Genomic DNA, 13,729 nt, shown 5'->3' with positions numbered 1-13,729 from the left:
TTATTATTATTATTATTATTATTATGGGTGCTAGGGGTGCTAGGGGTGCTTAGTAGGCTTAGTAGGGGCTTGTGTAGGCCTGGTTAAAAAGGCGGTGAGGGTGGCTGATACTGTATTTACATGATGTGGAGTTTTTGCGCGATTGTCGATTTAGTCCTCCGTATGGAGCCCATCGAGTACTCCAGTCTCCTAGTCGCGATCATCACCCCACCTCACCACTGCCCAAGAACCTTCTTCCGAACCGTTCCCCGAAAACCTACAGCAGGCAAAACCGTTGAATCCCAGGCAGTGACTCACTACCACGGCAAACGGCATGCAAGCTAGCTCCCATCCCAGCTAAAATGTACGCGGTAGGGAGCGGCACGCCCTGCATTGACATGCATGATGCATGTACTACCGTAAGTCTACAGTGAATCTGATTCACCTTGAGGTTCAGAGTGCAACATGTAGCCGGATCCCTGTCGTCCAATGATGGGGTGACGAGTACGAGCGGGCGTGCGGCTCAAGACTCCGTGGACTGGGAATAGGCATCTGTTTCATTTTCATTAAGCCGGGCTATTTTCGATGTCCTCATGGGGAGAAAAGAGGCGAAGTCTACTGATAATAATTTTCTTTTATTGTGCGCGAGGCCAGGATAGAGGGGTGAGGGGTTATTGATTGCAGGGGAGGTAAGCTTAGCAAGCTACCCGGTAGCTATGGTAGACTAGACCCTGCGAGATTGTGGCGAGTGCACCTTGAGTGCGAGTGCAAGGGTACGGTATAATGGACAGTGATAAGCAGTGGGGGCCGAGCACAAGGCAGTTTGCGGGACGGCGACAGGGGTGTTCAGCTGGTGTCTGCTAGGCTGACTTGCTAAAATGCTAGTTCCCTACCATGTCTCTTCCTCTGCCTATGACCAGACATGGGTGGGACTGGGTGATGTATACCCCATCCTCCAATCGGCGTCTTCGTTTTGGGAAATTGTGTTGGTTGTGAACCTGTCTTCCCACTTTAGCTGGGCTTTGAAAATTCGATTTGATTTGTGGATGCCTAGACAGGGCAGACACAGACACACCGTCTAGATGGATGATGATACAACTTACAAGGGTCTCACGGACCCAGAGTACGCCGCCGCCCAACAGGGCCACCACAAGCCGGAGCGATCCAGCCTCGACGCCTCGTCCCGATCCAAATGTTTGCTTTCAAGCTTTGCAATTTGAAATTTCGATCTCGCGATCGCGATCCAGACCAGGCTGAGAGTGAGATCTCACTGCCTAACCTTACCGTGCAGAGTTGACTTGACGAAAGTCTACTATGGTATAGTTTCGCGTAGTTCGACTGCACTTCGTACCGTAGGTACCTACTAGGATTAGGAAACTTCATCAGTCTATCTTTGACGCAGTGAGTCAGCCGGTGCAGCCTCGAGCACTGCGCCAAGACCATTGCCCTTCTCAATCCTAGAGTTAGGGTTATCCTTGCTCTGCGTGCCCTGATCAGAACATTTACGTCCACGATCTTTTGAGGAATTTCACACGTCAAAGAAAGTCTATATCCTAAGCCATTTAATTATACAAAATAAACGACTAACTATCTACCATGGACTCTATAAGACAACCCAAAACTGTTCGATAACAACAACCCTGTACCACATCCATCAAGCACCCCAGTCCAATACCAGCACCAGACCTACTGAGAAGCAGCATAATCCGCCACCACAGCATCCGCAATCTTCAACGCCATCCCATAAAACACAGTCATAACATGCGACGAAAGCTGCGTCGGCGGAATCGACCCATCAACCACCCGGAGCCCCTTTGTCCCGTACACCCTAGCCTTAGCATCAACAACACCACCCATCTCCCTCGCCATCATCGAGCACGTCCCAACAGCATGGTAATTCGCGCGGAAGTTGCGCTGGACGTATTCAGCCCACTGGTCCAAATCCGCATCGGACGCAAGGTTCTCGCCAGGCACCACCTCGCCGTCAAAATACTGGGCCATTGCGCCGGTATTCTGGAGCTCACGGGCGAGTTTCGTGGCGGCCGCTTGGCCGAGGACGTCGAGCTCGTTGAAGTAGAACTTGGGGTCGTTGGCGAATTGCCATAGGTACGGGTCCGAGGAGAGGACGTGCGTCGAGCCCCGCGCGAAGGGGAGGAGATCCCAGATGTCGAATTTCATGACGCCCGAGGCGTCCATGAAGAGCTCGGCGAAGGCGACGTCGTCATCTAGGATCCAGGTGCGGTAGAGCTCGTACTGGGCTTTCAGGGCCGTGACATTGTGGAACCCACCATGGGCCACTGTCTCCTCCGCCCACTGGTCCAGCTTCGTGTTTAGGAGCTCAATGGCGCGGGGGGCATCCTCGCCGAATGTCTCGGTGATGTTGGCGAAGTAGACGGCTTGGCCTTGGCCGTAGCCAGCGCGCGTGCTGCGGGCCTGCACGGTCGTGGTGGTTTGGTCCTGCATGTTCTGGCCGACGGGGAGGTCGAGGAGTTGGGTGATGTTTGCGTTGTCGAGGACGGACTTGAGCCCGATGCCGGAGTACTCCAGGATCAGGGGGGAGATGGCGGAGCCAGCGGCGAGGAGGACCTCGTGGGTAGCGTAGGCGTTGAAGTTGACGGACTTGTGGGTGCCGAAGTTGACGCCGATGGCTTTGAGCTCGGCATCGGCTGACTGAGACTGCGAGTCCTGGAAAAGAACCCTGCCGACGTCCTGGCCCGTGAGGACTTTCAGGTTGCGGCGCTGGTAGGTGGGGAGGAGCCATTCGCGCGCGGCGTCCGCGCGGACCTGGTTCTCTAGCAGATTGTTCTGGATCATGGAGACACCGCGCGGATGGCCGCATAGCATGTCCACCTGGGTCGGAACGCCCATGTCAGACGTGGTGTTCATTAGCGCCCTCATGAGCGGGGACCACTCTTCGCCGGTGTCCCTGTACCCGGCATGGACTGTTCCATTGAACCCATGGCAAGACGGGTCAAAGTAGTGCCCAGCAGCAATCTGGGCTTCAGTGGGCTCACGAGCCCGCTCGCCCTGATTCATATACTCAAACACGCCATCCCAATTCCACCCCTCCATTCCGAATACGCTCTCCCACGAATCAATCTGGACCTTGTCCGGCCGAGTCCACGAGTTGCCGTTCACGAGGGTCGAACCGCCAAGGCCTTTGCCGGACTTGATGAGCTCGGTGCGGTTGTTGATTAGTGGGACGGTGAGGAAGTTCTGGTCTGCGCTTGTGCCGAAGATCTCGCCGTACTTGGTTGGGTCTTCGATGATGGGTCCGTCGTTGGACTCGTAGAACCCTCGCTCAATGACTAGGACGGAGATGTTTGGGTTCTCGGTCAGCTTGGCGGCTACGGTTAGGCCTGTCAGGCCGCCGCCTGCAATGATGTAGTCGAAGGTTTTGTTGGCGACATCGAGGGGGTTGCTGAGGAGGTCCGGCTGGATGTCGAGTTGGGATGCGGAGGTCAGGGCGTGCGCCGCGCTTGCAAATGGGAGGATGAGGTAGCTGGCGGACCGCATGGTGATGGTCCAAGGTCCAATGGTCCGGAAGTTGTAGCTGGTGAAGGACGTTATGAGCCGTCTTAGAACAGGATGCAGTTCGATTTATACGTTGCTGCTGGATATCTTGGCGGTTGGTATACTTCAGGTTTGTAAAATGCCCATTCCAGAACCACGGCTGAAGACCACAGAATATCCACTCACGTGGCAGTCAGGATATCCTGATTGGCGGTTTTGACCTCATCCAAGTGTAGCCCATGGGTTATTCTGCTGCGGAACCACGCAGATCGGTCAGCGCCAATCAGGCCCTATCCATACCTCGTCCACAAGGTAACAAGATTCTTCACCTGTAGCCAGAACAGGCACCAGGGCCGGCTGCCGAGAGTATCGAGCATTCTCCTATTACCCTTGAAGTTCCGTAGCTGAGCGTGGTCTTGGCATAGATGCTGAGCCTCGTTTCACCATTGCCACCAAGGAAACAAGGTTATTATTGCGGCTGCCAAGATTACCGCGAGTCGATCACCATGCGTGCTTGGTTCGGCGAGCAGTTGACGACACGAAACTCTAAAGACCCAAGCGCCTCTGTGAAATCCCAGGTTCAGTGAGGTCATCGTGATATCCAGCCCACTGCATTCGGAAACGGTCAAGATCGTCCAACGCCAAGGCTGAACATGAACTCTCGAGTAGATCTCGAATCCAGACCATAGCTGCTGAGCAATCCGCCCTCGGCCCATCGGGATTGTGCTAGCAGTCCATAGCACCCGACTCGCATGAACAGGGCCCGATTTCGGGATGGGAGGTCACTTCGGCATGCCGAGTGCGCCAAGACCAGGGGGGATTCGGCATGCCGCATACCTCCTTTCTCGGATTCTCCCTGTCGGACCTCTATGATCCGGTTCCATTTACTCGATCAGTTCCGGTGAGCGAAGATCCCGCTGAGGATCTCTCGGCGTGGCTATGCCGCGGCCAGTGATAGGCTACTATGTTTCTCGAATTCGATGCCTTCTTGTCCACGACCCACGATAAAACAATTGGATCCGGCCAAGAGGTTCCGATCACTAATCTCGAGCGGCGCGGCCATGGCCGTGAATCAGGGAGCCTTGGCGGAGGCGCAGTCTGCTTCACGCTTCATCCCTTCGTCCTGAGAATATACGTTCAACGAGAATAATAGCTCGGCTTGCTGCTCTCTAACATACCTATTACGTCTCAGGCAAGCGAGGCTTATCGCAATCATGCGTTTTTCTCCTCTATTCTCGCTGCTTTTTAGCAGCGCCTCCCTTGCTTCTCAACTGTATGCAGCCTCGTACGATGGCAAGGTTACGGAGTTGGGTCTATCAAAATCGGGACAAGGGTATCATCTCAATGTGCTCTCCCAGACAGACAACTGCGGCCCAAGCCCATCATGGCTGATGCCAGATGGTGAGAATGGGATGATCTACTGCCTAGACGAGGGTATCGACTCCCCCAACGGGACTTTGACCTCCTTTTCCACCTTGAATGGCACCCTGGCAAAGATCGACCAACTCAAGACAATTGCCGGGCCCGTTGCATCGGCCTTTTACTCTGCGGCCCATGCTCCCGAGCGTCAGTTTCTTGTTATAGCTCACTAGTAAGTTAGATCTAGTCTACCTAAACCCGCTGACAACTTCGCTAACAATAATACCTGCCTGATCAGCTCCGGCTCAGCAGTCACCTCGTACTCCGTCAACCGAACAACCGGGACATTCAACCTCTCCCAAACATTCACCTTTGCCATCCCCAAGCCAGGCCCCGTGCCCGACAGACAAGACGCACCTCATCCCCACGGTGTCGTCGTCGACCCAACCGGCCACTTCGTGCTTGTTCCAGACCTCGGTGCAGACCTGGTGCGCATCTTCCGCATCAATGAGCGCACTGGCAAACTAAGCGAGCAACGGCCCCTGGTTACGCCCCCTGGCTCTGGACCCCGGCACGGCGTCTTCTGGCTTCCTCAAGCTCAAGAAACCAACCGAGCCCAAGCCCAGGGCTCCAAGTTCTATCTAGTCTCTGAGCTGGACAATATGGTGAGCGGGTACGATGTAACATACGCCCAGAATGGAACCATGCTCTTCTCCCAGTTCTATCAGGGGAGTACGTACGGCGGCGCGGCGGCGCCAAGTGGCTCCAAGGCTGCGGAGATAGCTATCGCGGTGAGACTTGCCTGTTTTCTACTCCTCCCCCTTCGTATAAAACAAAAGCAAAGCAAAGCAAAAGCTAATCCGTGCCCTGGCTCGTTACAGCCCAGCAACGATCGCCTCCTCGTCTCCAACCGCGGCGACGACACCTTCGGCGCTGGCAATGACTCGATCGCTGTCTTTTCTATCCCTGGGTCTGACGCAACGAGCACCTGCAGCCGTAACGTATCTTTCACCGGGCTGTACCCATCCCATGGTTCTTTTCCACGCCACTTTGAGTTCTCGCCGGATGGGACGATGGTTGCGATCGCGCTGCAGAATAGCCATAGCGTTGCGGTCGTTGCTTGGGAACGGAATGGCGGGTTTGGATCCTTGCTCGCGCAGGCTGAGCTTGGTGGGGAGGTTACGGCTGTTGTTTGGGGGGTTGATGCGTGATGGTACTTTCTTCGGGCTTTAGAGCATAGGTAGACATAGACCGAGGTGTTGGTGTGGTTATTCTGATTCTGCTCTGGAATCCTATTGTTACAACAGAGTTTACTAGGCGATGTACCTTAGTTCGATAACGATCCTGCGTACCCAGTGCGTGGGTACCAATACTGCCCTACTCTCCCTATATCCAATAATCAAGATATTTGCGTTGTTACTTCGGATACGGTACGAGATCAGGTTCTGCCCTGGGTAAAGTACAACCACGTCCAGGGCGACCTTGGCCGATATTCAATATTTGAGGCGCCAACATGCATGACATGCTATGGAGAAGGGTGAAAATCTTACTCAAGACCTCAAGAACTTTAAACCCAAGAATATTTTCCCTCCCATCCAATGTTCTTGGAACTCCCGGTGGAGATAGTCGAGATGGTAGGGTAGATGTCCATTAACAGTGAACTCGGTATCCCCATCGAACCCTGCCCCGGCTTGAACCAGTTCAAAATAATTTCACAGACACTAGTCATCTGTCAGTTCTTTGTTCGACGGCCAGAGAAACTTCAATGTGAGCATTAGTTGTCATCCCAGGAATAATCTACATTTTGCGTTCCTTGCAAGCCGTGTGGGCGTGGTCCATGTGATCCCATGTTTTGCATGATGGCTGTTGACGGGTTCAGGTATGGTAGTGTATAGGCAGAGTCTGCTTTTATTGCTGCTATGCGAGTTCTTCTTATTTTGATATAACCAGTATTATAGCACATCACCCGCCGTTAAAGTATACCCTACCATACCCTACCCTAGTACCCGAACACCTGACTGGCCTGCCCGCATGACCCTCCAACAAGCAACGAATCCCTGCAACGAACCCTCCCAGTTCTCTCCTCCGTACCATACCTAGTTGCCCTAGTCTCGGCTGATGCCGCAAACCTTGACTGCGACACTGCATGTCGCTTACCATAGCTTACGAGGAGGCCCGTGTCCACTCCACTGTGTGAGGACTCGTAATCAGCCAGTCACATGCCTGCCTCTCCCTTCAAATATAAGGAGGGGAGGAAAGCAGTCCCTTGTCGCCAAAGTCTTATCTCAAGCCCGTCTGAGACACCCATCCACTACGCGTGCGGGGGTGTAGATCGCTGCCTTGGTTTTGTCGATCAGAGCGTGCACCCATGCTCCTGGAATCCGGGAATCCTGGAATGGGCATCAGGCGACCAAGCCGTCACGTCCTGCACTTTCTGGTTCTCACTAGCCACAGTTACAGTTACGGGGTGTTGGATTAAGGAGTAGTTGTTTAGTTGGAGCTTAGCACTGTGAGTCTCTGATGGCTTTGTCGTCTCTCCACCTAAGGGTTCTTGTAGTATTGACCTAGGTACCTAGGTAAATGTCGACTGCCTATGACTGCTAGTCGTATATGAGATATATTGGGTACCTGTAGCGCGCATCTTTGTTTAGTACATCAGGTACTACCTAGGGAGCTATGCAGAGCCTTTATACCTAGGTAGATAACAGTGCCCTCCAAATTACTCCATATACGCCTCTCTCCTCGGCAAAACGGCGGCATTCTCATAAGACCGAAAAGTGTCTACCCAAGCCTCATACGAATCCACACACCCTCGCCACCCAAACCTCCTCGCCTTCGCAACAGACGCCACAAACTGCGCCCCAGGAACCGGCCTCGAAAGCAACCCGTCCATCAGCGCAAAGCTATGCTCCTGAAACGCCTCCCCACTCCCAGCCCCATATCTCGCCGTGATGCGTTCCCAAACACCCTTCTTGTCGCGCGCCCACTCCGCCAGGCTCAATCTTGCTTTGCCACTGCAGACCCCCGGCTCGCATCCGGTAACGCAGACGCCAAAGTACTCGCCGAACAGCGTCCACAGGAACCGCCAGGCCATGGGGTCGCCGTTGCCGTGGTTGAAGGCTTCGTTTTGCGTGTGCGCTTGTGTTGCCGCCCACACGGTGAGGTCTGCGATGCTGGGTGCGTACGACTGCATTTCGACCTGGTGGAAGCCGTTGTAGTTTCCTGGGTACTGGGGGGGTTCGTTGAGTTCGCGGCATATTAGGAAGTACTGGGCCAGTGGGAGGGCTTCGTTCATTCCGGCGACTGGGAGTTGTTAGTAGAGTTTTCTAGCGGTGCCGTGGATGAGAGGGAGAACGTACACTGGGGCGTGTATCCGACAATACCAAAGGGGCGAATGATATTATAAGCCCATGTATTGCGGCGCTTCTGGATCGCAAAGAGGTCGTCTTCCTGCTTGTAGTAGAAGAGGGTTTCTTTTCCGGGTCCGTCGTAACGCGGAGTATCCTCGTGGCAGGGCGTGTCGAAGCATCTGAATTGGATACCGTAATGCTGATGCCGGTTAGCTGGGTGTCTGTTTTGCTTTGCTTAATCTTGAAGGCCCTCGCGCCCAAGAACCTATCCAAATGGGAACATACCTTCCCGCCAGTCTGCAAGCTCACGCGCTCAAGACGCGGACACGCTGCATCAATTGCCTCGAAGAAATTGCGAAACAGAGGGCCATTTGTCTCGACAAGTTTGCTTGGGTCGTTGTTATGGATGTACGAGGTGAAAAAGGCGTGGGTGACGCTCTTGCAGAGAGATTGGATCTTGGACACAATTGCCTCTGGTGCCTCGAGAAAGTCAAGGCTGATGAACCGAACTCGAGGATCAACCCAGAAGTTGTGCGGTGGCTTGCGGGAGGTAACGATGATTTCGGACCTTGTTGCGGTCAAATTTAAGGGGGAAGGCAAGAGGAGAAGACGAACCACTCATTCTTCGGCGTCCGGATCAAATATTCCACGATTGCATGCCCACTAATACCATTTGCACCGGTGACAAGGGCCACCTTCCCTTTGGGAGGGGGAGCTGTCAAAGTGGTAGCATCCATTGCCGCTACTATTGATCCTGCCCTTGAAATACCGTAGGTATATGGGTAGGGTAGTTGTTTCAGAGAACGGTCTCGGCTTTAAATGTTCCCATTTTGAGGTTTTACGTCACCGGACCAACCTTGGAAAGCGGCCCAGCAGTCCGTGGCACCGCTGTATCTCCTTTCCATAGATCCAGAAGCCACACGTTATTTGGACAGACGATTTGCTTGTAGTTCTTCTGTCCAACTAGCCGGAACCGGCTAGCTCCCGCTTCCGTATCCGAGATCTTGGCCGTCGATCTTCCGTGGATCCCTTGAATCGATTGGCTGGGTTTCTCCGCGGCCCGCATATACATTTACATATCCTCTTCCCAGTCTCAATCTACTGTAGCAGGAGCTGGCCGACAAGCTAGCTAACGAGGCAGCCTCCGCGGAGGCATGACCCCCAGACGCTAATTCCCTAGAGGCACAACCTATAGCAAGCGGAGTGCGCAGCCTATGCAAGCAAATATGCCACGCCGCCCAAGCTAAATAATGGGAAAATGCCTTTATAAAACTATTTACCTAGTACAGGCAATAGCTTACCACAAAGTTAAAGCTATACTAGGTTAAATTACGGCCTAAGCTTATACTAAAGCGCTTAATTTTATACCGCTAGCTAGCGCTAAAATTATTGCATGGTAACTTTAGGTGGTACCACGAGCGCTTTTAGTATAAAAATATAAAGGTTACTTGCTCCTGCAGGAGGAGCAAGAGCCTTAAACACCTAGTTTTTTACTAATACTTTTAGTGTTATTTCTAGTAGTGGCCACAGCACCCTATAACACTATTAATAACTAAGGCCAAGGCCTTAAAGTACCTCCGCGGACTAAAGCCTAAGAACTTTATATTTTTATTAAAAATCACGGACTTTTACAAGTTTATTTACCCCCGCTAGGGCTTCCTGCGCCCTAGCCTTATAAAAATTATCTAGCCTAGTACCAGGCGGCTTTATTTTTTTTTTATTTTATTATATTTTTCTCCTTTTTTATTTTAAACACCCTTTTTTAACGTAACTAGCTCCGGCCTATGTATTTCTTTTATAAATAAGGCTGGCCCCTACATCCCACAGTATTTAGACTACTAAACGCGCGATAAATAACACCTGCTAGCGGCCACATGTTAGAATAATAAGTAAAAAATAGGTGTTAGGCCTATAAGCACTAGCAAGAGTTGCCCTTTAAAATAAAAAGCCTTCCTATACATAAATTATTTAAATAAGCCACTTGCCTAGTAGCGGCACGCCCCCATACCCCAAGGGAGGTCTGGAACATTAGGCGTACGCCTAGCAATCCCCGGGGCGTTAAATATCACTACTACTACTACTCTACTGTAGCAGGAAGCCTTAATGTTCATGAGGAGGCGCAGAGTGTACCCTTCGGCATATCATGGAAATCAACGTCATGCAGCTGCAAGTTGGCACTCGAAATATACCGCGGGTAAGATCGCATATGTTGGTTTCCGTCAGTGATATGCGCACAATAGCGCCTTGTTACTAGAAAGTGCTACTGCTACCACTGCCTAACTCCAAGGCCCAAACTTTAGTACGGCAGCACTATATCTGGCTGGTTCCGTGCCGTGATCCTGCTTTATAGCTTACTTGCTTAAGTCCCGGTTTGCCCAAGTCCCCTTCGGCGATGGATATTCTAGTTGTTTCACATTCAAGGAAAGATTGTGGAACAAGATACTGCCATGGAAGCCCCTGGACCCATCAGTGAGGTAACCAGACGTCCATAACCAGATTGTCCTTCTCTCCACGATTCAACTCGGAGGTTGTCTTCTGCCATTAAAAGCCGAAAGCATTACCTACACTTCAAGCACGAACATTTACTAGGTGAAAACTAGATATTCTCCCGCACCCACGCTTGTCTGAGATTAATGTTGGTGCACCAATTGTTAAGCATAAAATTTTTACAAAGACCCCTTTAAATAATGCGTTGACTCATTGTTGGGTGGCAAGAATAAAATCAACTCGGGCGACCTAGGGTACCCTAAATAGCGTAAGCGCAAATCACAAATGTAAAGCAGAAAGCCTTGAAGAAACCCCAGAAAAAGAAAATACAAACTTTCGTGAATAAAAGCTGGGTTAAAATGTATAGTGATTTGGTGCTTCTATATTCCACTGTGCGACTGCGAAAGCATAGACGTGACACTGACATGATTAGGGCTATCCAAGCTGGACCCGTGGACCAGACGTGCAATGCCCGAATTGGTACAAGGGAGCCAGAACCCGGCAAGAAGCGCATTTATAGAGATAACATAGTTATTAAGCAAGTATTTACACATGTTTGGGGAAGTATGGCGCCCTAATACATAGTGATGCTTGGACTAATAAGTCCGAGACATCTATTTTCATGTAGTTCAGAACAACAATGTGTGTCTATCAGAAACAGCGAAACACGACCATTAACAAATTTCTGCACCGCACAGGGTGTAATAATCCCACTCAATGTATCTTAAATTAAATAGAAGATATGTAAGTCTCTAAGAAGTATAAATGTGGTTATTCTGCTCAAGAGAACGGAATCGGAACACTACGTAGGTACCTACTTACACAAGGAGCTACCTAAGTGTTCGATTACGCACGAGTACAAGCCAGAATCCAACGAGTACATTCTGAAATAATACTACCCAGCTATCCATGGATAACAATCTCATCTCCACCAGCTACCACGTAGCCCTAACTAGGCCCAAGTAACCACCAAACCAAGTCAACCACACCATCCGCCCCTGTGTATGCAGGTCACAGCACAGACATCAATGCAAACCCACCATCAACGGTCAAAGGTCAAACTCGCACGAAATCCCATGATCCCTCTTCCCACACCCCTTATCATTCCCCTTAAGCGAGCGCCTCTGCCCGCGATAACTCATGCTCGCGCCATCCAGATTCGACGAGTCATCATTACACCCGTTCCCATTCACGACCGTCAGACTCCCCCGCAGCCCGGTCCGCCCAGTCCCAAATGTATATGCGTCGCCTGCGCTCGCGCAGTCCATGGTGATCGGGTCGACTTGGGTCCAGCCGCTGCCGCTGGGTTTGCAGATGCGGATCTGGCGGTGTTAATGTTAGGTGGGTAGGAAGATGGGGAGGAGAAGGTTGGTAAGGGGTAGGAGGGTAGCAGGGAAGAGACGCACCCAGGGCTTCCCGTCCAGATTGGTGTCGCGGATGGAGGTGTAGTGCACGACGAACTTTCCGGCTGTGGGTGGGAAGGCTTTCTGGTTTTTGTTGCAGTCGAAGAGGGCGGTGGTGCTGGTTGTCAGGGCTAGGAGGGTGAGGGGGATGGTGGTGAGCGAGAGCTTCATTTTGGTTGATTTGGTTGAGATGCGTTAAGATAAGAGATGCTGAGGGTGATTGTTGAATGCTTTGGGTTGATGGGATGGGATGGAGATGGAGATGATGGCAGGAGGTGACGGTCCTCTTTATACCTGAGATCCTCCCCGGGTCTAAGAAAAGGACTCCAGCCATCATGTTACCCATCCATCACCGCGTCACATTTTCCATAAATGAGATCTTCCTCACAAAGTCCCCTTTCCCGATCTGGTGATTCCCAGCGCTGGACTCCACCGTGCCCTCATCTACCCATCTAGTAAAATGCAGCGATAACGTTTCAGATCTCATCACATCAAGATTAGGGCCGATACATCGGGCGTTTCGGTGGAGCTCCGCATGCTTCATGAATATTATTAGTGGATCTTCACCAGCATATTCGCGCCCAGCTCTTAGCGCAGGCCGCCTGATCGGCGGAGCGGGCGGAGCAAGGGGCGGAAACAAGATACCCGCGTTGCTGTATGGCTAGTAAGCAGTTGATCGGGCGCCCGGCATAGCAGGGTTCTCGTCGGAGTATCCGGAGGATTGGAGATCTGATTCGGGGGTCGACTGGGCAGTGCAAATATGATCAAGGTGGATCGCTGGGGCCATGCACGATGCTATGATCTATCTCCAGATTAATTGAGTGCTACTATAAAACATCGCCGATAGCGGCGTCGTTGAACATGAGATGCCCGAGAGGTGTCTCAGAGCGCATCATGCTTGATCGTTTGATGGGTAATTCTGGGAGTCATGCCGAGGATTCGAGTATGACTGGGGATCCAATTACACGGCAAGGAACGAGGTTCTCGACTCAGATACTCCGTAGTGCAATAGTCGGACTGGAAATAATTGCGATTGTGGCCCAGAGGAACTGCATATCATTATTATCCCTCCTAGCCCTAATACCATATGGTATGGTTGGCTCATCCACCTGACACTCTAGCAAGTCGGTCTAAGCGTACCTCGATGAAATCCCTTGACAGCCACTCTTTCTGACTTTATTATATTTATACTAGGTAGAGCGACAGTGGCATATCTCTCTGTCGCTTTCGCGTACTACGTAATCGTGGGCCCGCTGTCTACGGACGCATCTATCCATTTTAAGCACCAGTCGCTTTGAACGATTTTTGGGAATGGTAGAGGACATAATAGTATATAGTCTATGCTAATTCATGAGATTTAGATTCAGAGACTTTCTTATATTTGTTTCTTCTAACATGCGTTGTAATCATCTAGTCCGAATGCATTGCAGAAATCTATGGAGATATCGGGAAGAATTAGGGTTAGGGCAGAGTTAGGCAACTGAACAAAAAAATCGCAATATCAATCACAGCACAATAATCACATATAGCTGAACAGATATATACAAATATACAAATACAGCGCATGGCAGTAAATAGACCCAGCTACTCAAGCAACGTGGACGCCAGCACCCACACCTCCCATCCCATTCCACACCT

The 13,729-nt window shown here is 51.4% G+C and overlaps 3 protein-coding genes across 3 annotated transcripts; 1 reads left to right on the top strand and 2 right to left on the bottom strand.

The window, feature by feature from the left end:
• Positions 1-1,665: 1,665 nt before the first annotated feature.
• DSM5745_07280 (GMC family oxidoreductase) lies at positions 1,666-3,495 on the bottom strand (the record flags this gene model as incomplete). The annotated part of the gene is made up of 1 exon (XM_026749296.1): positions 1,666-3,495. The coding sequence occupies one exon, from the start codon at positions 3,493-3,495 to the stop codon at positions 1,666-1,668; it is 1,830 nt and encodes a 609-aa protein (XP_026602386.1).
• A 1,211-nt stretch (positions 3,496-4,706) lies between these two features.
• Positions 4,707-6,062, top strand: DSM5745_07279 (uncharacterized protein; the record flags this gene model as incomplete). Its single annotated transcript, XM_026749295.1, has 2 exons — positions 4,707-5,083; positions 5,150-6,062. 2 exons carry the CDS (start codon positions 4,707-4,709, stop codon positions 6,060-6,062), a joined length of 1,290 nt encoding a protein of 429 aa, XP_026602385.1.
• Positions 6,063-7,570: 1,508 nt separating this feature from the next.
• Positions 7,571-8,938, bottom strand: DSM5745_07278 (SDR family oxidoreductase; the record flags this gene model as incomplete). Its single annotated transcript, XM_026749294.1, has 4 exons — positions 7,571-8,154; positions 8,211-8,400; positions 8,487-8,769; positions 8,817-8,938. 4 exons carry the CDS (start codon positions 8,936-8,938, stop codon positions 7,571-7,573), a joined length of 1,179 nt encoding a protein of 392 aa, XP_026602384.1.
• Between the last annotated feature and the right edge of the window lie 4,791 nt (positions 8,939-13,729).

This window comes from Aspergillus mulundensis, assembly GCF_003369625.1.
Source record: "Aspergillus mulundensis strain DSM 5745 chromosome Unknown scaffold_7, whole genome shotgun sequence".
Lineage (NCBI taxonomy): Eukaryota > Fungi > Ascomycota > Eurotiomycetes > Eurotiales > Aspergillaceae > Aspergillus > Aspergillus mulundensis.
Note: the sequence above shows the minus strand (reverse complement) of the source record. Positions and strands in the feature narration are given on the sequence as shown.